The sequence below is a fragment of the Tachypleus tridentatus genome, chromosome 3, assembly GCF_004210375.1.
Source record: "Tachypleus tridentatus isolate NWPU-2018 chromosome 3, ASM421037v1, whole genome shotgun sequence".
Lineage (NCBI taxonomy): Eukaryota > Metazoa > Arthropoda > Merostomata > Xiphosura > Limulidae > Tachypleus > Tachypleus tridentatus.
In genome coordinates, this window is record NC_134827.1 from 71209126 (window position 1) to 71233333 (window position 24208).

The 24208-nt window shown below is 32.2% G+C and overlaps 1 protein-coding gene across 8 annotated transcripts in view; it reads right to left on the reverse strand.

The window, feature by feature from the left end:
- The window catches only part of LOC143247130 (uncharacterized), a 73207-nt gene that overhangs the window by 20917 nt on the left and 28082 nt on the right, over positions 1-24208 (reverse strand). For 7 of the 8 annotated variants that reach the window (XR_013026386.1, XM_076494689.1, XM_076494690.1 and 4 more), the window contains 5 exons: positions 22363-22463; positions 20230-20339; positions 11036-11093; positions 6820-8726; positions 3992-4076 (listed from right to left, as the gene is read on the reverse strand). Coding sequence is in view for 6 of the 8 variants with exons in the window: in XM_076494689.1 (XP_076350804.1) it covers positions 3992-4076; positions 6820-8726; positions 11036-11093; positions 20230-20339; positions 22363-22463 (2261 nt within the window). In the remaining 2 variants the exon portion in view is untranslated. Of the gene's footprint in view, positions 1-3991; positions 4077-6266; positions 6318-6819; positions 8727-11035; positions 11094-20229; positions 20340-22362; positions 22464-24208 lie in introns of all 8 variants that reach the window. The other variant, XR_013026387.1, reaches the window with a different exon arrangement.

Below are 24208 nucleotides of genomic sequence, written 5' to 3' on the forward strand. Positions count from 1 at the left end.
AATCGTGTTAAAACACTATATAGTCTGATACAAAATCTTAAATTAAGTGTAAAAGACCAACAGTTCTTAAAAATGTAAAAACATGAGTGAGATGGGCAGAACCACCTATAACATGGGCCAAACCTGCCTTACAAATATCTTTAAAATGGTGTCGTTGTTCTAGGTTGTAAGGATGGCATGATAATAAAATGTGGATGATTGTGAACTGAGTGCCATGTAGACCACACATTGGTACAGCAGTACCAGATAAAAGGAAGTGGTGTGTTAAAAAACTGTGACCAATGCATAGCCTTGCCAAAACAACCTCCTCTCTTCAATCCTAACAGAAGCAATAGGGCCAAACACCTAGAGGAGGTTTGATTTGAAATAGCTTGGTATTGTGTTGCTCATTCCAGGTTGCCTGCCATCTGGTGTACAGTCTGTATTTGATAACTGGACCATAGTCCATGTGTGGAATGAGTACTGGAATGATAGATCAAGAACAGACAGACCTTGCTGCTCTGTTGGCCAGCTCATTCCCACAAATACCAACATGACCTGGTATCCAAAAGAATTGGACCAGAATTCCACCAAGGGCGGGGATGCCATGAGGATCATGTTAAGGTTTTAGGGATGCATCGAGTAGCAGCTGCTATACAATCATCTATGGATGATTTACATAAGATGGCAAGATCAAGTTCCAAGAGAGTAGTGAAAGAAGTCCAGTTGGCCTGGACCAACTTCCACCGAGGTACATGGGTCAGGTAGTACTGATCATGGCCAATCTCTCACAAGATGATGGGAAAATGATCACTACCTCGTGGATTGATGTCAACCACCCAGGAAAAGTGAGTGAGTAGTGAAGGGGAACAGAGAGAAAGATCTGTTGCAGTAAATGACTGACTAGGTGCATGAAAATATGTGTAAGAGCCAATACTGAATAGAGCCAGGTTGTGGTTCAGGAGCATATGCTCTATGGTGCACCCTCTCATATCAATAAAGGAGCCACCCCAGAGGGGATTATGCCCATTGAAATCTCCCAAGATTAAAAAGGGGGTTGGAAATTGCTCAATGAGGGTATCGAGGTCTGATTGATTATAATGTGTTTCAGGTGTAAGGTATAGAGAGCAAATAGTAATGGTACAACCCAAGGAGATACGGATGGCTACAGCCTCCAAAAGTGTGGTCAATGACAAAAACCAGGTGGACACATGCTGATCAACCAGCAATGCAACTCCCCCATGTCCCTGTCCTACACATAGCCTGTCATTTTGGTATAATGAATAGTGTCAGATAGTAACTGAACTTGTAGGCTGTAGAAATGTTTCCTGCAAAGAAAGACATATGGGATGACAAAAGTCAATCAGATCTTTGACGTTAGTCACATTTGATTGAAAACCTCGACAGTTCCATTGGATTACTGTGGCCACATGTAATTATTTCAGAGGAGAAGACGGTAAAGAGTCCTTCTGCTTACGACTGAAAGTTTTTTTCTTTACTGGATGTGGGTCTATTGCCCTCTATGCATACTGCTCTAGCTCAAATGGTCGGGTCTGAATTTATTGGTACACGTGCTAATGATTGAGGGCATGGACGAGTGGTTTGTTTAATTTTTGGGGTATCAAAAGAGGTAGACCCCATGGAAACATTGTGACTTGAAGAAGGCAAAGTTCGGCAATGACTGGAAGGTGTGGTCAAGACAGAGGTGGAAGGAGACACTGATTAATGAACTGTGTTGATTTTGAAAAGTGTTTCATTAAGATTTGTTGGTGAAGATTGTGCAGGGGAATAGGGTAAGGTCTGTTCAGACTCCTTCTGTAGCAGTAGAATGGGTTACAGCAGCATAACTTCTAGATGGAATAGGTAATAATAATTTTCGAGCCACTGTGTAAGTGAGATTGTTAACTGTCTTGAGACTTTGTACTTCTTTTTCTTCTACCCATTTAGGGCAAGAAGTAAAATAAGAAGGATGCATACCATTACAGTTTATACAATGTGTTCGAGTTGACATTCAGTGGCATGATGGTCTTTACCACCACAACAGGCACAGGTCAAAGAACCATGACAAGATTGTTTTGAATGACCAAATCATTGACAATGGAAACATCGTATAGGATTTGGAATATAAGGTCGCTTATATCCTGCTTTTATTGTGGTGGGAGGACGTGGTACTGTAAGTTTTAGTATTAGAACATTTGTTGGTTCCAGAATTCCATCTTTTTGAGTGAAGATTCAGCATACTGCTGTGACACCTTAGCTGGTGAGACCTGTGTGGATCTCTGATTCGGGGACAGTCCTTAAATCTCTTTCAACAATGAGTCTTCTGGAAGTATTCAAAGTGGAATGAGGAGTAACCTTAATGGGTATGTCCCCCAAGGCCTTTGATGTCAGAAGGAGTTTGGAATGTTGTTATGAAGATGTTTCCAAAACATAGCTTTTTTACTGATTTAGGGGAGCCAGCAAGTCCTTCTGAAAAAAAATGGGGGGCATCTGCCCTAGAGGTTTGTCACTTAAGAAATGCAAAATTAGAAATCGCAGGACAGATTCAAGTGGTGAGTTAGGCTGTACAGATTCATCAATGCGTGATTGTTTTCCAGTAGTCGGGTTTTTCTCAATGGTTTCAAGTAGTATTATTTTTTTTGCTTTAGAAGTATTCATAATAAATAGAAAATTTTGGGTGCCCACTGACCCAACCCACCATGGAGCCCTACAAGGAGACACACTAGAGTGCCTTAAGGGCACTGCAGTGACGCCAGGGTTTCATGAACACTATACCCAAACACCAGTGTCAGACACAATGTTCACAACACCCATTGTGGATGTCCTATGCTGGTACTGAGTTGACCCTGGCCCAAATGGACTAGACGATTGATCCTGGGGGGCCACCCCAAGAACGCCCATTTACAGGAATTCAAGGCCAAAGTGGTGTGTTGGAGTTGGCCCTCTCAACCACCAGGATTCTCTCCTCCCCTTCACGGGTTACTACGCCCAGTAAACACGCAGGTGGATGTTTAGATCCCAGAGGAGGCAAATTGTAAGAATAGAACCTTCTCTGAGAGGTCCCCTAACCCCGTACAGGAATCCACATTGAGGGGTCACTACCATGTATTAAACACTACTGATACTAATAGTTTAACTTATTCAGTAATGTGTGTTATAAGCTACTGATATAAACAGTCTAGTTTACTCACTATTATATAATAGATGTACTTCTATAGGATGCCCAAACATGTTCTGTTTCAAGAATAAATTAAACCAAAATTAAAAGTCACAAATATTTTTATTTCTTGCTTTTGAAATTCATAAGTCATGCAGTGATGTAGCCTATGGAATGGATAATTCTTGTGATTCATTGCATGTGCACAATTTGCTGAAATCACAACAGTACAAACTGCAATACTTCCCTTATGTGAAGTAATTTTAGTGTCTTCTGACTGACTTGCATACAACACACTATTGTGGTGTAAGTGCTTCAAACAGATCACTCCTTCAGTATGCCTTTAGTCCCCTTTCAGATAAGTTAATCTATAGAGCCAATTTATTAAGTAACAGTTAACTCAACACTATCTGTGTGATCAATGAATACACACATTTAACACTGCCTTGCGTGGATGATTTAAAGTATTATATTCATTAGTATTGTTCATTTTGGGGTATAAAAAAACAACTTCAAGATACAGTAAACTACTTGACTGTCAAAATATTAAATGTATGAAACTAAGATCACATGTTTTCAAATATTTTTGCATTAATTTTTTTCAATAATAAATGATTTAATTTTTATCAACCTAAACCAACTCTGTTATATTTAAGTGAACACAACACCACATTATAAGAATGAAATACACAACTTATTCATAAAAATAGCTATGCCTTTATTTCAGTTTAAAATATCTTATACTAGCTGCATTATCAGACCAGCACTACACCATACCCTTCTCATAACCCTGTTAAGAAAAGATTAACATGTTTCTCAGCAAGTCATACAGTTATGTTCAAAAGTTATACTTACTTTCCCATTATGGACTTCCTGAAGAAATGATAAACTTTTGTTAAAGATATGCTGCAGTTGTCTATTTGTCAATTCCTTGATATTCCTGAAGTTAGAAACTGTTTTCAGTAATCATGTCTTGTTTCAATCACTTACAAATAAAATGACTCATTATTTACCTGATAAAAAAACCCAACAAACTTTGTTAAACAAACTTTCAATAAAGACTATCTCTTATCTCTCCTTGTTTTAAGAATGTTAAACAAATACTATTGAAAAAAGAATCTAGAAACTTCTCTTAATGATACAAATAATTTTAGTGTAGTTTTTACTGTTGTTAATAATTAATCAAATAATAGTGCAAGAAATAAACCATATATTCAAGTTAGTGAGTTTGTGACTCATCATATAATTATGTAAAAGATGTGTTACTATGATAAACATTTAATAAGTAATAATGTAGAGTAACGAAAGTTTATCATACTTAGCAATTCACATAATAATGTGGAGAATACCCAATATTAATCATAGTTAATAACTTATCAAATAAACTAGATAATAACTAATATATTACAGTTCATGATTCCCCAAATAAGATAGACTATAATCCATGTTTATTGCAGTTGACAACTCAAATAATAATTTGGCAAATGACCAATATTTACTGTAGTATGTAAAATATTAAATAATAAAGTTGGGGATAACTACTGATTATGTTAGGAAAACACAGACATACGACTTGCATGCCCTGTCTGAAATAAGTTCAACAGTGAATCAAAATTGAATTAAAAAAAAAAAAGAGACATAATATTTAAGACACCTAGGCTCAAAATTCGTGGAGACTGACTAGCATTTAGCCAATGGCAATCAAATGATAAAGTCTATTTCGCCAATTGATACTTCAATCATGATTATTAATATTCCAATGAATTGCAAAACAAAAAGGTCAAATTAACAGAAATAACAAGGTGGTTGTAACCAAAATAGTCATGGAAAAAACTACAGTATGATAATCAATTGGTAAGCTTTTTTGGTAACTTTATACATATCAATTTTACATATCTTTCAGAGTGATTCCACATTTTTAAAACAGGAAATAAAAACATAACACACAAGTCGTGCTTCTTTTTTTTCTATACATCATAGAAAGGTACATGATTATAATCAGATTATAAGCACAGATCTAATATTTTATATACTAAAAATATAAAACTGAAAATGCAACACTTTCTAGAAATTAACAAAAGTTCAGTTGACCACTTATGTCTACTAAACTAAAGACAATCAAGAAATGTCTCATTATTTTACAAGTAACTTGAAGAGTAACTAACAAAGATTTGTCAGTGGCCAAAATAAATTCAAGCCCAGAAAATATTAAAATATACATCTTTAAATTACACTAAGGTTTCAAACTCATTCGGTATGACAAGATCAAACACTGCATGTCACAACTTTTATAGTTACATTCAAAATCTAATTAAACAACTTTATTAACAATGCAAGCCAATTAACTGAGCAACAAAACTTAGTTTATAACTAAGGCTTAATATTATCCGAGTTTTAATTTCAAAAGGAAATGTTGGAAATAATTCTCTTGGTTTACTCTTTTTGCAATATGTGCCTGGTTTTGATTTCTTCCTTTAAGAATTTTCTAACATCAAAAGTAGGGTGTGAAGTTTAGAGCAATTAGAAAAAACTGGACATAACAGAAAGAAGGGAAAAAGATCTTAACTTTCTATCTCCTAGATTTCTTGTGATACAAATAAATCTCTAAAACCTACAAACATGAAAATCACCTTTCACTCAGACTGATTTGGTAAATTCTTTAGAAGATGAAACACTATTAATAAATTAGTTTTATTTGTACAAAACAAACTAATAATGTTTATTAAGTTTGCCAAATTTCATAAAGGTACATGTAGAATATTCAAACCTATATCACAAACAGTTTCACACTTGCAAGGTACAACATACTGACCACTTTCATACATGATATTGTACAAAGAGTGTGGATAGCATAAAAAAATAACAAAAAGACTCAATACTTCAATTAAAGAACAGGAAAAATATTAAGAATACTGACAACAATTATGTTTATTTTTGGTTTAACATTGTCATCCAAACTGTTGGTAGTATTTTCTTCTGAAAATACTCTAGATTTTTTCCCTCACAATAAAATTTGTACCAATGAGATGAAATGATTAACTCAACAGTTTAATTTGAATAAATGACAACAAATAAAATGATTCATCTAAATGAAATATTCTTCTTATTTATTTTATGTGATGTTTCATACAAAAGTCCTCCATCATGCAGTGAAGACTTGTCACTTCACAGTCTCTACTGCCTGAAAAAGAGCATCTCATCAGAATGTTGCACAAAATAAACTACAAAAAGTTATCATTCAGATGTGCCAATTTATTCTTTAATATCATTTATTCAAGTTCTTCTCACATTTTGTAAAACAATGCTTATAGTAGTTTGATTACTAATCTTTTCATAATGCTATGAAGCTATTTTCTTAAAATGAGTATATATAGTTTTAGACAATTTTATATAAATACTGACTCAAGTTTCTAATCAGAAATTACACAGTTGCTCAATCTCAGTTCATTACAAATGATTGTCTAAATAAAGCTTTATCATATATTTTATTTCATAATATATATATATTATGAAATAAAATATATTTTATATACACACATAAAACAAGTAAGTGCCAAGTGAACGTTCCAACAATTTACAAACATGCACCTGTACTTCACATTTATCTGACTACACAATCATACATTTAATTCATATGACTGAATATAACATACAGCTACACAAGATATCTGTATTTTACTTACTTCACTTGTTTGATTGATTCTTCAATGTCTTTAGTAACATGTGCACAGTCTTCTTCATTGTCACTGATGTTAATTAATGGTATTTCTTTATTATCATCTGCTTTAAAGTATGATGAAATCTCACTGTTTTCAAACTTGCTCAACTCCAGAAGCTGGAAAGTACTGAATCTTCTAACTTTTTTTGATGGTTTGTCCAATAAAACTAAAGGCCTAGAATCAGCACTAGAACTTGAGATAGAGCTCTTTTCAACAAAATTGGCTTCAGTTGCAGGTTTATTACAATCTAGTTTAAGCAACTGTGAATCTAAGTGAGAAACATGACTGAAATATGGTGTAGATTGAGAATGAAGCAGTTTTTTTGCCCTCTGCAACTTTTTTCGTGATAACTTTGTTTGAGAAAGCTTATTTTCCTTAGATTTTAGTTCTAAGTTATCACAAGTATTTTCTCCATTATCAGCTATAAATCCAGCTGTATTTAATAACTTCACTATTCTACTTTCAGATGATTTAACAGCTTCCATTATGCCAATTAAATTATCTTCTTTTACATTTTCTGTTACAAGCAAACCAGTTACTTGATATTCAGATTTATTTTTATCTTCATCACATGTGATTTTCTTTTTTCCGCTTGAATCCTGGGTATGAGGTATAACTTTAATTTTGCTTGTTCTTGTGCTCAAATTATCTTCCATGTTATTTTTCCAGGATGACTGGTTGTTCATTTTGCTTGGTGGCTGAACCAGTTTTTTCTCATCTATCTTGATTTCTGCTGGTGACCATTTCCTAGTCTTCCTTGGTGACAGAAATTTTAATTCATAAAATGATGCAAGACTTTCCTTAGTCAACACTTTGGAAGAACATGATAGTGATTCATAAGGACTTGAACCTGAATCTGCTTTAAAGATATTCTTCTGTGGGCTACATATAAATTTACCTGAATTTGATAAATCACTATTAAGATTACTCCTATGATGCATTTTAAAAGAAATATACTGTGATGTTGATTTTTTCACGATAAAAGGACTTGAATGTTTTTTTTCTCTTTTAAATTGTTTTAAAGTTAGCCCTATAGATCTTTCATTTGTTGATTCTTCCACAGCTTGAACAAAATTTGATGAACTGTCTGTGCCATTCACATTAGTTTCCAGATAGTTTTTACCAAAACATTTAAAATTATTTGAGATACATCTCTTGTAGTTCTTATTTAGCTTTTCTACTGTCTTCTGTTCATTTTTGAATCCACTTCTTTGGCTTTTACACACAGCATTTTTTTCATCTCTTTTTCTTTTAAGAGAAAGCTTTCCCCTTGGCTGAATTTCCCTTTTTTCAAAATAAGTTTCTTTATTAGAGTCAGAGCTATGATGTTTGCTACATAACCAATCACAAGTTTGTGACCCTTTCCAAGCTACCTGACTCCTGCCTTTTACCAAGATTGACTGATTTTCCTTGTATCTTTTTGATGTTAAATCAATACCATTATTCAATCTTGATGGTTTTTCACTGCCTAATTGTGAATCATCAACAATCATAAAAGTTTCAGTACCTACTTGTAATTTGCTTTCAACAATCTTCCTGGTTCTTTCGTTACGAGTTTTTTTAATGTCATCATCTAACTGAAGGATATTTTCTGCTGAAACAGCTCTTTGGGAAGATTCTGAAAAATTTTCACAAAGTGTCTCTTTCATAACTGAATCATGTGAAATATCTTTGTTTTTACTGTTTTCTAAACCACTACTCAGGATATCAGCTTTTAATTCCACATCTTCTAGCTGATTAACAGTATCACTTTTGGCATAGTTCAAAGAGCTTGGTAGAGAAGATTTCAAATTTAAATCAAAACTGGCATCATTAGGATAAACTTCCAGATGTTTTTCAGTTCTTGCTAATGTCTCATTGTCTTTATCTACCTAAGTTAAAAATGAACAAAATGAAGAGATATATGCCAAAAAATTTGTAATGGATTTATAGTTATATTTTTAATATTGGTATTTGTTTCAGTTAAATTTATATTTAAAATTATTTGTAAATTATACTGTTAAATGTGTATTGCACAATTCCCACCAATTCACTAAGTTTGAGTGTAAGAATCAACAATGTATATGTGCATATAAATACCAGCAATTATTGCCTTTGCTGAAATTTTTAGAAACTATCCTCTCAAGCTTATAAACCAACATAATACACTAAGAGACAGTATACATTTTTGGTATGCTACAGTTTGTAAGTGATAAACCTCAGAAGCTATAACTGTGATAAATACTTAATCAGGAAACTACAGATATTTGACCAGATGTTAGTATTTCTATGAAGACATTGTATAATTCAGTAGCATAAAACTTATGCATGAAGAGCTAGCCAGCTCCCCATTAAGTGAATTGTATCTATACCAACTCACAATTAAATCATTCATCATGAGCCCTCAATAAGATAAAAATTCCAGATCAGATAGAAGACTCAATATTCTTTGTAAGGTTGTAAAACTTTTGTATATAAATCATTATTTCTCATAAATGTTTGTAATAACCACTATTGTAAATTTTATTATTGTTTGTATATTAAAATAGATTTCTATTAAGAAAAAAAAACTGTTTGTATCAATCTTGTTGGCAAATATCATAAATGATACATCTCTACATTTAATTAACTTCTAAATTCAAATTTAACTCAGTTTCAGGATATTTGAAATCACAATATGTAATATAATAATTAAAAGGCTCATCAAATATAAATTATAATACATAACACAAGAGAAACAAAACTGATAGGGTATTCAGCTCTTCTTTTACCCACTTGCTGGATACAGCTCCATTATCACACTGTGTTAAATCTACTTTTAAAACTGACCCAAACAAAGCAATTAAATGTAAATGTGTTAATTAAATTGATAATTTATAATTCATGATCAGGAATGAGTCAACATATTTCTGGAGATATTTTGTAGAAATGACAAATGTAGTTTTGTCTTGTAACATTAACAAAACTGATTTTTTGTAGTGGAGTGGAAACACATTCTATATACAATGTTGATCACTGACAGTTAGAATCCATATTTAATATAACCATTCAAGTTATATATCTACCTACTGTACAAACTAAGCTTCATATAGAATATCAAAACTGAAGAAACACTTTTCTGATTTGCAGCTTCTGTTACTTGAATGACTTATACTTGCTGCTGTTTCAGAGATTCTTTGAGTTAAATATGGATAAAAACTGTGATTTGATTTTCAAACTTACATTATAATAGTTTTAATTAAATTTACATTTAAAGTTAAAAATAAAGTACATACAAATTTAAATACTATTTTAAACAGAAAAAAAAAATTTAATCTGCAAACAAACCACCTTTTGTACATCTAATAGACACCATAAACTAAGAAACCAGAAGTGAATAATCTGGGGGCAGTTTATATACACTTTTAACTGCCTCTGATGTTTAAGTGTCAGAGGTGAAAGTTGAGATACTGGTGATATTTCATCTTTTTTCTTGAATTTAGGATGTTTTCTTCTGCAGTCTGCTGTGTAATATTCAGGAATGCTAAGTACTGTAGCAAAACTACTATCTGTTACTTCATTTTTCCTTGCCACAGATGTTATTGTCTGCTGAGATGATAAAAGTTGATTGCCAATGTTTACATGTGAAATATCTTTCTTAATTTTAATTTTCACATGTTTCCTTAACTTTTCAACCTTTCCAGAGCTCAATTGAGAAAATAAATTGGTGGGATAACCAGCAAGACCTTTTTAAGTAGATGATGATGATACTCAAAATTTAATGTTACTGAAGTTGTTGATAGTTTATAAGATGGGAGTTTTGTGTTAGTATCTATAATTTTTTAATCATTTCGGAATGTCTTTTAGCAGTAATTTTTTCCATTTTAAGATTTTCTGAACCCAAAATGGAATAACAGTTTAAAGTATGATCAAACAAATCTTCAGGTTTCTCAATTGTATTTCTTCTCTTCTGATAGTTGAAATACTTTAATTGTAGCAGCCTTCAGATCTTTGTATTGTTACCATTATAAATTTAACCTTTCATAAAAAACTTGGGAATTGAGACAGTTACTCCTATCTGTCTTAACATCCTTGATTTTGTCTTAGTAAATTTGAATGCAGAGATGTTATTCTTTGTCGTGGTGCTTAGAATAGACTTGAAGGGTGCTTTTTGAGACTTTAAGTGTTTCTGTGGAGCTACAAGAGCAGATTCCAAACTTACTTCTTTTAGTTTTACAGCTTTCAAAACTTCTCTCTCCTTCTTTCTTCCGTGATTCACACTAAAATAAAAGTGCAAGAATTAGTACACTGGATCTTAGTAAAGGCTTATGATAAAAACCTCAAATATTGAACATGTTCCATTAACAATTTAAAACTATAGTGTTCTTAAGTAGTTCAAATACAGTTTCAGATCAGCAGTATTTTTAAAAATACTACAGAGATCACCACAATATTCACACATTAAAATGGCCCTAATTTCTAAAATTCTGGTTTACATACAACACACTTGTTCCTCATCATGTTCCAATATTGTAAGCAGGTAATGCTCACCAAGTTTTATCATACTGAATAACATTTATGGATTGTTCAATATAGTTCAAATTTTACCTTATAGCCACATAGTCTAAATATTCTTGCACATTATGGGATATTTCAGAGTATTCCACATTATTCAGAACGTTTTACGAAAATAATATGTGAGTAATCCATGATATAACTTTTACTTCTGAAATATTCTGTATGTTTGGATAAAAGTTAAGAATTTCTGCAAAGATACATAAGCACTTAAGGAGATTTTACCATATCATTTCAGCTGACAATATATGAAATATAATTGCAAATGAATACTGCAACAAGAAGACTACAATGGCTTATATGGAACTGAACTAACATGAAGCAAATTACTTTCAAAGAGGCAAGTGCAATGTGTTTCCAACATAGCACGAAACATTAACTCTCTCACCATGGGCATCTCTTACTGCACATTATAAGGTTTATAGTGAGTTACATTTAAAATTTAATTAAGCAACTTTTTATGTTAAACCAATTAGTGTAGCATACACTCATAGCTAACACAATCCATATTTTAATAGTATACAAGTTATAAGTTCTTAATTTTATATCACAAGATTTAAAAAATTATCCAAGTGTAAGAAATGTAACATTTTTTCCCTAGGTATCCCCTCTCCTATACCTTATTCACCAGTCTTCCAGTAAGTACAAAATTTATTATAAATTACTCACTATAAAATTATTACTCAAAGCATAACCTTTCCTAACCTTCAATTTTGTTCTGTTACAGCACCATTAAATAGAAAACCCTCTTGCCATGTGCTCCTGCCACATCCTCTCTTTCAGAATTTGTTAATAGTTCTCTTCTATGTTTAATAATATATTATTTATAACCAATAGAAAGCCAAGGTTTCACTCTATCAAATTATGTCTTACATTACATTGATCTAGAGAGAGAATTGTCAATTTCTCTTGCAGTAAAAGCTTCATTCTTATGGGAAACATACTGACTAGCTTGGACGAATTTGTAATCTTTCTTGCTGCATTGTTAGAAAGCCAGAAAAACTGTGATAATTATGGGTCATTTTTTCTTTTTGCATGTTGTTATTTGTTTTTTGATGTGTTATTTAATTAAGCAAAATTTATTTACTGCAATACTACCATGAGTATAAAGTTTACAATAAAGAGAAAAAAGAAGGTATAGGTAAGTACTTTATTTCTTGTTTTTCGTGTGTATTCTTTATTTATTATAAGTAATTAAAATGTAAAAATAGGAATCTCTAAGTTAATCCAGGTTAAATTAAGCAAAATAAATAATAACAGTATAACAAAAATATTTCATGAGGCACACACACAAGCAGCTCAGAGTAGCTTGTGGATAATGCAATTGAATAACATTACTTCCACATTCTCCAAGTAGTCTACAAATTGTCATGGCACGAATAGCAGTTAGACATGATTGAAATAGCATAAAACAATAAATAGAAGTATACTGTTATGAATGTAAAGTTACATAGGATAAACAAATGTAGTTTTGTGATACAATTTGAAGTCAACAGAAAGGAGAAGTATCTCATATAACATCACAGAGCTGACCTTGCAAAGGATGAAGACAGAATTGGAACAGCAGTAAAGGTAAAAAATTGGAAGGAAGAGAAAAAGGTATGAAGTCTTCAGCATAAAAGAATGAACAGAAAAGAGGTTAAAAAAATGAACAAATAAAACAAAAACACAGTGAACATCAGAACGACTGTTTGTAACCAACAGGAGCAAGAACAAAGACTTCCAAAAAGGTGATATAATGAACTCAAAGACGAACGCTTAATGGAGGACCACACAGAAAACAAAGGTGCTATTCTCAAAGGGAGGAAGGGTGGAGAAGTAGGGAAAAATTGAAGGAATGATAACATGAATAAGGCTAGCAACTGTAAAACAAGTCAGTGAACTTAAAATTGGCAAACCTATCCTATATTTAACAACAAAGAAAACAAAATGGCCCCATTCAAAAACATAAGGCAAAAAACAACAGAATGTAAGGCACTATACAATAGAAAGGACTATAGCCCCTTAACTCTGTCAGTATGGGCTTGGTCTATATAAACGACCACATGAACTCTTTGTACACATTTTAATTCTTTTTTAGATTTAATACCTCCAACTTTCAATATGTGTATATTTCAACACAATTTGTAGTCTTTCAGCTAATTTGTCTTTAACATACAAAAAAAAAATCATATTTTTAATGAAGTATCTTCAATAAAATAAAATAAAGATTTGGCCATGAATATATTGAATATTTGTTTTGAGTAGTCCATAAGCAAACTAATTTTCATATTAAAATTAAAAATACTTTTTGTTTTCTCAAGAATCTCAAATTTCTTGTATAATCCCTAAAACCTTCTAAACACATTTCAAACTTTTTTTTTTCAGTAAAACTTTACAGTTTGTTATTTTCTCTTCCCCATCTCAAAACAAAATTGGTCAATTTGACCAACTTCATAACCACCAAAAAAAAAGAATGAAATTTAAATTACTCTTTTTTCCTTTCTAAGATGACTTCAAATTTGTAACTTGAAACTACATTTGTTTAACCTAAATAGCTCTATGTTCATAATGGCATACATTATTTATAATTAAGTTTTATTGCCCTTTTAACCATGTCTAACTACTGTCTGTGCCATTATAAGTTGTAAATAACTTAGGGTATATGAAGCTCATATTACATAATCAAATTACAGGACCCACAAGCTACCACTAACTACTTGGTTGGATGCCTCATGAAGCATTTTTATTATCATTTATTTTACTTAATCTAATCTTAACCAACCTAAACAAATTTCTATTTTTACATTTTAGTTACTTTTATAATTATACATAAAGAATAAACATGAAAAACAAGAAATAAAACACTTATCCAATCCTCTTTTTTTCTTGCTCTTGATTTTCAATGAGAGTTTACCCATTTTTTATGCTATTCATAGCATTGCATTTCATAAATTTTATTAAATTAAACAATGCACCAAACAATAAAGATTAATAGCATGCAAAACGTAGACAAATTTCCTTATCTCTCAAAATTTTTCTGGCTTTCTAACTCTCCAACAAGAGTCATTACAAATTCATCCAAGCTAGTTGTTAACTTTTCCATGGGAATGATGTTAGTACTCAGATGTGAAATTAACATTTAACCATTCACAAAACATAATGTTATACATCATTTGACAGATGAAAAACATTGGGTTTCTATTGGTTATAGGTAGTATATAATTAAACCCCAGAGAGAACTATTAAAGAATCAAAAGAGAGGATGTGATAGATGGGTGTGGTGGGAGGAGTCTGATTTTTTATTTGAAAGCTCTGTAACCAAATACAGTTGAAAAATGTGGTTTGTCTGAGAGATAACAATTTTATAGAGTAATTTATGTTTCATTTTGTACTTTTTGGAGGGGTGGTGGACAAATATGGATGATGACATGGTAACAAAAAATGTGTCATGTGCATCACACAATAGGAAATAAAACTTACATACTATTAAAATATAGATTATTAGCTAAGTTTTTATGCTATTTTAACTGGTATAACATAAAAGTGGTTTAATAAAATTCTGAATGCAAGACACTTAAACTTTGTGTCATGCACAGTAAAGGATACCAGTGGCAACAGGGTTAAGATAGACCAAAAGTGGTACATGCATCATGTATGTATGTAAGCCACTATGCAGAAAGAAAGAACAAAATGGGAAATAAAGAAAGCAAAATGCAAAAACTTGGCCCAGCAAATGATGGACTGAACATAGCCACACGTAAAGACAAAATGCAGGTATAGATGAATAATGCATGCCAGCGTGTGGTTGCCAGAGATAAAAGAGGAGAATGGGATGTGACACCAAAATGTGGTGCAGCAGTGAAAATCATGTGATTCAGCCAATACTTAACTAGCAGCAGAACATTACATGGAGTGGTCTAAAGTATGTCAAGAACATGTGTAAAAAGACAAATAGGAGAATATGTATACAGGTATCAAATCAACCAATCCTAACTGAGAGTACTGACTGCTACCATTAGAGGATAAGAAACGAGTGATCAATGTGGGAAATAGTGTATTGAAAAGTATGGAAAAAACAACCAAATCTGGAACACCCCACAGAACACACAAACCCTAAAAAATGGTAAGATCCAAAGACCATACAACAGAAAGAATGTTATTGGGATAAACAATTTGTGACTAAATTCAGCGTAACCATATTATGTCTTGCCAACAAAATGATGGGACAGCAGCAAGCCCAACACAGAAGATCCAATGTGAGAAAAAAAAGGGTCTGTTGACTGACTGCCCCATGTCCAGTGAGGTACAAGACTACTATAGGAAAGTTGGAGTGGACCATCACCAAGTGGCTCCTAGGAGCCTACAGAAAATAAAACTCAATGATTAATATATAGAGAAGTTGCAGAAGGATACCATAGCCCCAAAACTTCCTCAGAGGTAAGATACACCCTCCTCCAACTGGAGAAAAAAGCAACCATAAAGTGTGACACACCAAAAAAGGAGGAGGAATGCCTACAGCAGCACTGTTGCAATCCAAGCACCAGTTGAAATTAATCTGTAATGAAAAGGAATGAGTAGGAATGACATCTGAGGAATGCCAAACAAGGTTCCATTGGTCTAATAAAACCTACTGATGATGCACGAGGGCACAACCAAGAGGAATGAGGACTTCGAGAGAAGCCCAAATCCTCAAAATAGAGAAAACTTTGTGTAGTATGAAGGAAAGGATAAGATGCTGCATACAAGATATTTCCCAGCTTGCAACAGAAATGGAATAGGTAGGGCCCAACAGAAAAGAGAGTTTAAAAGCACCCTGAGTTGAATAAAAAAACCTGTGTGAGTGCGAGGAGAAATTGTTTCACTTCAGCAAACTTAGCCACGGAGACAGTGTCCTGGTGGAGATATTGAGGATGTAGAAATGAGTCATCTTACTAGGAGAAAAGAGGCAGCCACATGCCCATAAAATGGCAGAAACAAAAGCCCCTGAAATGAATCTGGCAGACAAAAAATGAGATCCCGAGGAGAAGGAAATAGTACTGTTAAACAAAGGGGGAGATGAATAGATTGGTTGGTTGGTTGGTTGGTTTGTTGTTTATGATGCAAAGCAACTAGACTATCTGTGCCAAACATCCAGTAAAAAGTTAAAATTAAAGTAAAATTGTTAAAATTCATAAAAGGAAATTAAGGTAAGACAAGGCAAATTTAATTTTTGAATAAAAACATAAATAGCATTAAGTCCAATTTTTACATCTAGTCTACAGTGGTAACAGAAAAACTACAGTAATACAAGTTGTAAAGAACTTTCTGTAGCATAACTGTAATTATCATAACTTGCCAGGAAGACTAACGCATAAATTCAAAAACCATCGTTAGTCACCTGCAGTTGGCCTTTACAGTCCTGGTTTTGAGTTATCTGATGTTATGGCCATTTCAGAAAGTAAAGTAATACAAGTTTTAAAAGACTTGTAGCAAAATTATAATTATTATAACTTGCCAGGATGACTAATGGGTAGTTCGAACACCAGTGTTGTCACCTGAAGTTGGCCTTCCCAGCCTTGGTTTCGAGTTATTTGACATTATGGTCATTTTCTAATTTCAAATCGAACTAAATGTACATTGATTCTTAAAAGGGAATCACATTAAAAAAGGTCTATTATATAAATTAAAAAACTTAAATAGCATTAAAAAGATTAATGGCCTTTAAAAAACTAAAAACATTACAATAACCCATTCTAAAGAATGCCTTCATGGTCCACCATCTCAGTGGTTTGAAACTAGAAAGAGGTATGGACTTCCAAATGCTACTGAAAGAAAAGGGGAGAAAAATATGGTAGAGTGTCAAGAGAGGCATCAACATCAGAGACAGTGCAAAATGTGACTATGAAACTCTATTTTTTTAAAAAAGACCACACTGATTAATTAATACAAGGCATGGCAGGGATTAGCAAATGTATGAAGGAATTGTATTATGAGAATAAACCTACAAGTGATCATGTGGCATACATAATGTCTGCAGTGTGGATTTGAGCAGTTAAAAAATTGCTGGCCAGGTACCACTCATCACAGAGTGGGATCCAAACAATGAGCATTAGAAAAGGGAAAAAGGATCCCTGAAAATGAAAAAGTAAATTACTCAGTCAAAATCTCACTGAATTCGGATATTCTAAAGTGGCTATATGTGGAAAACAATAACCCAGAGAGGACGAAACCACAATCCAATGCAAATAGCAAGAGACAAATGTATTATGAGCAGTCCACATGCCTGATTGCAGAAGTGCTTTCAAAGGATGACAAAGATGAAATGTCTAGGAAAAGGGAAAGTGGGTGAAAAGACACTAGAAATGAAGTACAGGAGTAAGAAACTCATCAAATGAAGAGTTGAACCCAACTGGCAAAGGAAGAAGATAAAAAGCATGACTAAATGATGGTTGTTAAGAAAGAAAGAGGCAGAAACAGACACCACTGTACAAAGTCATGCAGGAAATATAAAAGAGCATGCCCAAGACACAGAAATCTATATGGATAAAAAAGAAGATAAAGGTCTGGAACAGAAGGAAATGAGAGCAGCTAAATGGAGGAGTTATCCCCATAAGTAGCAGAAGTGTGAGGGAAGAAAAATTATATGAAGAAAGCAAAAGATATGAAGAAGGATAAAAAGTATATGAAACATCAATGGCAAACAAACAGACTACTGAAACCCAGGAAGAAAAAACAAAGTAAATATCAAACAAGAAGCCTTGAAAGAGCAGTCCAAAAGTAGGCAAAGTGAAGCAATGCAGGATGGCATGAGTATTCTCATACAGAAGGTCATCTCTCCTGGATGGACAACAAATCTGAAAGTGATCCATACACAAGTAGGGTGTAGGGGAGGTAAACACCTATGGGATTGGGAAAAATGAAAGGTGTGGAACAGGACTGTCTGAAAATACAAGACAGACTGAGGAGACAAAAGACTTTTGATCCAAAATTCAAGAGAGAAAATCCTCTCCTGACTAAGAATAGTAAGCTGTTCAGAGGAAAACCATGAACCCAGAAACAAATGACAGAAAATTCTACTTGCATTGAGAAACCACCAAGAAGGAAGGGTTAGTAAAACAAGCCAGAAAAGAGGTTGAGATTCAAAAGAAGCTGGATCACCTTTCCAGTGATCTGAGGAAAACCAGGCATGAATACAAAGGACAAGAAGGCTAAGATGAAACAGTAATTAAAGGGAGCAAAGGAAAAGGTAACAATCAGAAAGTTAGAGATGGAGAAAGCATAGATACCACAGTAGAGATAGCCAAGAAAGACCAATTAGAAGTACTGAGTCTGCAGTGACAAGGAAAAATGAAAACAATTTTAGGATAATGGAAGGATAGACAATATATAGATCCAATCCTGACTGAAAACAACAATAACCAAAGTAAGAAAGTTAGAAATTACAGATCCACACCAAGGCAATTTGTGGTTAATGGACACAGAAAAATTTCATGGTGAGCATTACCCCACTGAAGTCAAATAAATGTAGTCTGGGCAGGAAATAAACTCATGACAACAGTAAAAAATACCCAGAACCTGACATGCAACGAGAGGAATACCGAGTGTGTAGGGCCAAAAAAAAAAGATCGATTGTAGGAATACAGAAGAATGAAGAATGGATCAGATGAAGAAAATGAAAATAAAACACAGCCTACAACAAGAAGCTTCACAATGTTGTCAGAAATAGGTATCTCAGTCATTGATAAAAAACTCCAAATCTTCAAGTTGACCAATGTAATGATCAATCTCATGATGGATAACAACAGAGAAATTTCACAATGGGTTTCCTCCATCTGCAGCCTCTGAAAATAGTGCTTCAAGTATAACACCCCAAGTTGAAACATTATCCTGAGAATTCATTGTAGAAATATGTAACTCAAACAGAAGTGTTTGATGTAAAATATGAGAGTTTGAGAAATTCTGAAGACTGGAAAATTAAGTAAAATTAAAGGATTTCATCAATATAAAGAAAAATAATAAAAAAATCCCACTTTGGAAATTATTAAAATCTTCATCACATGAACAAAACCAAATGAAAAAATATCTGTACATGAGTAGTGCCAAATGAGAAGTGATAGTTTGATGGAACAGAATAGAGGGAGTTACCTGTGTCAATAAAATAACAGAATAGAGGGAGTTACCTGTGTCAATAAAATAACAGAATAGAGGGAGTTACCTGTGTCAATAAAATAACAGAATAGAGGGAGTTACCTGTGTCAATAAAATAACAGAATAGAGGGAGTTACCTGTGTCAATAAAATAACAGAATAGAGGGAGTTACCTGTGTCAATAAAATAACAGAATAGAGGGAGTTACCTGTGTCAATAAAATATGTTGTACTCCTAATGATGGAGAGTTGAAAGCAATGTATATAGAGAACAGCAGTGAATGAGAATAACTTCACTTGAGTACTTAAATCTGCTGGCAGATGGTTAGCTATATCACATATTCCTTGGCAAAAAATAAACAGTAGAACAGTTTATTAGTTTTTAAGTTAAAAATTGTTTTTATGTAAAATGATCAGCAGTTCTCAGATAGCATTATTGTGAAGTTTGACATTTCTGAATAAATATATAGGAAAAACAACTGGTACTTTTAAACATTTAGTTTTTTAAGAGCATTACTTTATTTTAAATCTAAAGCAGTAATATTAAAAGAACAAATACTTATTATTTTTTATTAAGTTCTCCTCACGATATGTCCCTTACAACTTCCCACAGTGAAAAACTCATTCTACAGTTAATATAAATTATTATACCCTACCTTCTCTTCTTAAATTACACCAATTTGCTTTACCACAAATTAACCTCAGTTACTTCATGGTCAAAATGAAAAACTTACATCCTTTGAAGAGCTACTTTTTCCTGTGAAGTTGCTTCAAACCCATGAGATATTTGAAAAAAGTATCTACGGCTGTCTGGCTGCTCTCGATCCACAATGGATGTACTTTCCTTAATAAAATATAATCAAATTCTTAACAATGAATAGAAATGACAATAGTATTTTTGCTAATACTGAATAAACAAGAAAACACAAGTAATAAAACTTTCTTGAAAGCCAAAAAGCAGGAAGGTTTTTCTTTTTCTTAAAAGTTTACTTAACAGATCTAACAAAAAATGGTATTGAAACATTCCAAAAACGTTTTCAATCCAAACAATCATATGAAAAGCAAGAATGCAACAAAAGAAAACAAAATAAAAGTTTAAAAAATTATGTCAACAAAACTGCAGCACATTTTCAGTCTTATGTCATAAGATGAAAATATTCTTCATGGAAAAGTGATATTTAATCATGCTCACTTTTATTACTGGTGCAGAAATAAGTTCAGAATTAATGTTTCCACCTACATATGTTTACATGGAAAAAGAAGATTCGGGTGATAAAATATCAGTTCTCACCTCACCCCACCACAGCTACTGCTGACTAGCAAAACAGTTATTCTAACTTGCATTTGTAACAAAACAGTTATTCTAACTTGCATATGTAGCAAAAGACCCAGATACTGAGTAGGGAAACAAACATAAGCAAATGCAAAATCAAAGAAACCCTTCTTATACAACAACTCAAATCAAAATTAAACCAATATAAAGGAACACCTTTATACTTATACTAATTAACAACCTAACATCTCACTGCAACACCTCCTACAATCATGTACCTGCTTACACACTCTTCCCTAAGACATGCATGGGAAAAATCAGTTACAAAATCTCTCTTTGTTAACCTGAAGATGACCTGAGAAGGTCAAAATGATGTTCTATACTTTATTTTAATAAAAAGTTTTAATTAATACCCCAACCAGCTGCCTTGAGATACAAAATTACTGAGGAGTTTACATGTGACCCATAACATAGTCAAACAATTTTTGTCAACTTCCTTTTGCACCAAATTGCTTTTGGTTTTCTTAGTAATTGTTAAGCTCAAAATTAAACAATGGATTATGTCCATCATGGGCATCAAAACTAAGTTTTAAGAGGTACAAGACTTCAGACTTACTGTTAAGCCACAAGGAAGTTGAATTACTTTTTGATCCATGATCAATGTTGTAAAAAACATTAAACAAAAATATTATCAATATTTAATTAGTGTAATTGCTGGTAGACTGTTATATGTATTATTTCACCAATTTATGTTTTCCCAAAAATGTACAAACATCCAATATAATGCAACAGTTAAAGCCAAATCAGTAAGTTCAGGGTCAATCAGTTACTTGGTAACCTTAGTAAGGTTTTACTATTGTACATAAAACCACTGGTAGGAAAACATTTAGACAAAATCCAAATTTCACCAGTTACAGTAACTTCATTCTTATAAGTGTACTGATGTTGCAATTTCCTTCATTCGGTACCAAAAAAATTGTAATTCCCTACTTCATAAACAATTTTACGTATGATAAGTCATATAATCAGTAAGTTTTAATTTCCTACTTCATTAACAACTTTATGTATGATAAGTTATATAATCAGTAAGTTTTAATTCCCTACTTCATAAACAACTTTATGTATGATAAGTCATATAATCAGTAAGTTTTAATTCCCTACCCCATTAACAATTTTACGTATGATAAGTCATATAATCAGTAAGTTTTAATTTCCTACTTCATTAACAACTTTATGTATAAGTCATATAATCAGTAAGTTTTAATTCCCTACTTCATAAACAACTTTATGTATGATAAGTCATATAATCAGTAAGTTTTAATTCCCTACTTCATTAACAACTTTATGTATGATAAGTCATATAATCAGTAAGTTTTAATTCCCTACTTCATAAACAACTTTATGTATGATAAGTCATATAATCAGTAAGTTTTAATTCCCTACTTTCTAACCAGATTTTTGCTGCAAACTGAAACATATTAAGAAGATGATGTTTTTAACTCCTTCATTTACGATCTTGTATTAACAAGAAAAAAAATCCACATTAAAATAAATGTTTTCTTCTTCATAAGTAATATTTCTTCCTAATACTTACTAATTTATATTTTAGTTCTTTCTCTTCTTCCTCATTTAATATTTCTTCTACAAAAACTTCAACAAGTTCATTTTGCAGGTGACAATGTTCATATAATCCACCTGTGTTTAAAATAATTTTTATTGAAAGTGTTTCTATATAAGGAAGGACAACAATGTTAGAAATGTTAAATCACTTGTAAGCATCAAAAGTATGAATAACTATTAGAAGACAAATTTAATTAATGATTAACAATTTATAAAACACCACAATTAAAAAAAATACACAAGTTAGGATAGATATGCAGAAGGAGTTTGTTTAGTTCTATCAAGAGTTAAAGGGAAACTTAACTGAGAACAGAGTTAAGAATCTTGTCATTTTTCAGATCTCTGAAATCTCACATCTCTTACACTAAAATAGTCATTTTTTTAAATTACCATTATAGGTTCATAACACCAATAAATGTTGATAATATTTTCACAACAGGTAGGTTAAAGAGCACATCACAATGAGTTACATTCAAAATTTAATTAAACTACTTTATTGTCAATGTATACAAACAAACTTAGCATTGAAACAGTTAACAAACCCAATTTTAAAAAAACATTCAATTTTTTAATTTTGTAAAGGAATACTTAAATAAATCCTCAATCACCCACCTTATGAGAACTGTGACATTTTCTCTCTAGGTCTTGCCCATTCTCTAATTAATTTATTGCCCCCTTTCTGAAGTAAAGTTCAGTGTAAATTACTTAATATAGATAATTACTATGGTAAGGTTTATAGATTGTAGTCTTCCTTATTTACTGACATACATACTAGAAAAGTCAGACCAATTTGTCACACTCATTTCTCATATCCTCTCTTTCACAAATTCCCAATAATTCTTTGTGATTCTTTGTACAATATTATTTATAATGCACAGAAAAGCAAACCTATATTTTAATCTATCAAATGATTTGTAATACCACATTGTTTTCAGTACAGAATATTGTCAATTTTATCTTCAGTTTGAAACTTGATTTTATGGTGTGCAGATCAAGAAGCAAAGGAAATTAAAGTTCCTTTTGTCTTACTTAGCAAAACAGTTAAGTTATAATAGTTATAGAATGATGTTTGCTGTATGCATACAATTATCCTGCATTTTTAAGTGAATTACTTTAATAAATATAAATTATTTAAAGTACTAACACCATCAGTTAAAAAAATATATATTAAAGGGCATAAACGTCATCAGCAACAGACAGCAGAAAGAACAAGTTCAAAGGTAAGTACTACATATCTTGTTTTTCATCTATAGTTCTCAGTCATTGTTTCTATTGAAACTTCTTAACCATTAGTTCCATCTCATTTTGAGGCTAAGATTTATTAGTTTCTTTACAACCTACTTCCTGTGGCATTATAAAAGGTTCTCAATAAAGGGTTTTTTGATAATTACAGAAATGAAATACACATGGGAGACAAAATTTTGGGTAAGGCAATTAACAAGGATTGACCATATTTAGAGTTTAAGGAGTTTGTTTATAGGCAATACTCACTAGAAGTATTCAGTAAAGTACAAAGTTAACTTTGAAAAGTTATAAGGTATCAATTCTTAGATATTTTCAACTAGACAATTGCTGAAATATAACTACTATTTTTACTTATGTTGTTCAATATATTATGGAAGCATAATAGGGTAAAATACTAGAAGTTATATAATACTTCCAAGTTTTCAAAACATTAAATCTCAGAACTTAGAAATGACCACCTATTTACCAATGCATTAAACTTTCTCAATGTATCTCAGTTATAACTTCCACATTATCAAGACTAAGAATTTTAGTACCTCCAAGTTACAAAGACATTAATTTCTTAATGTAATTCA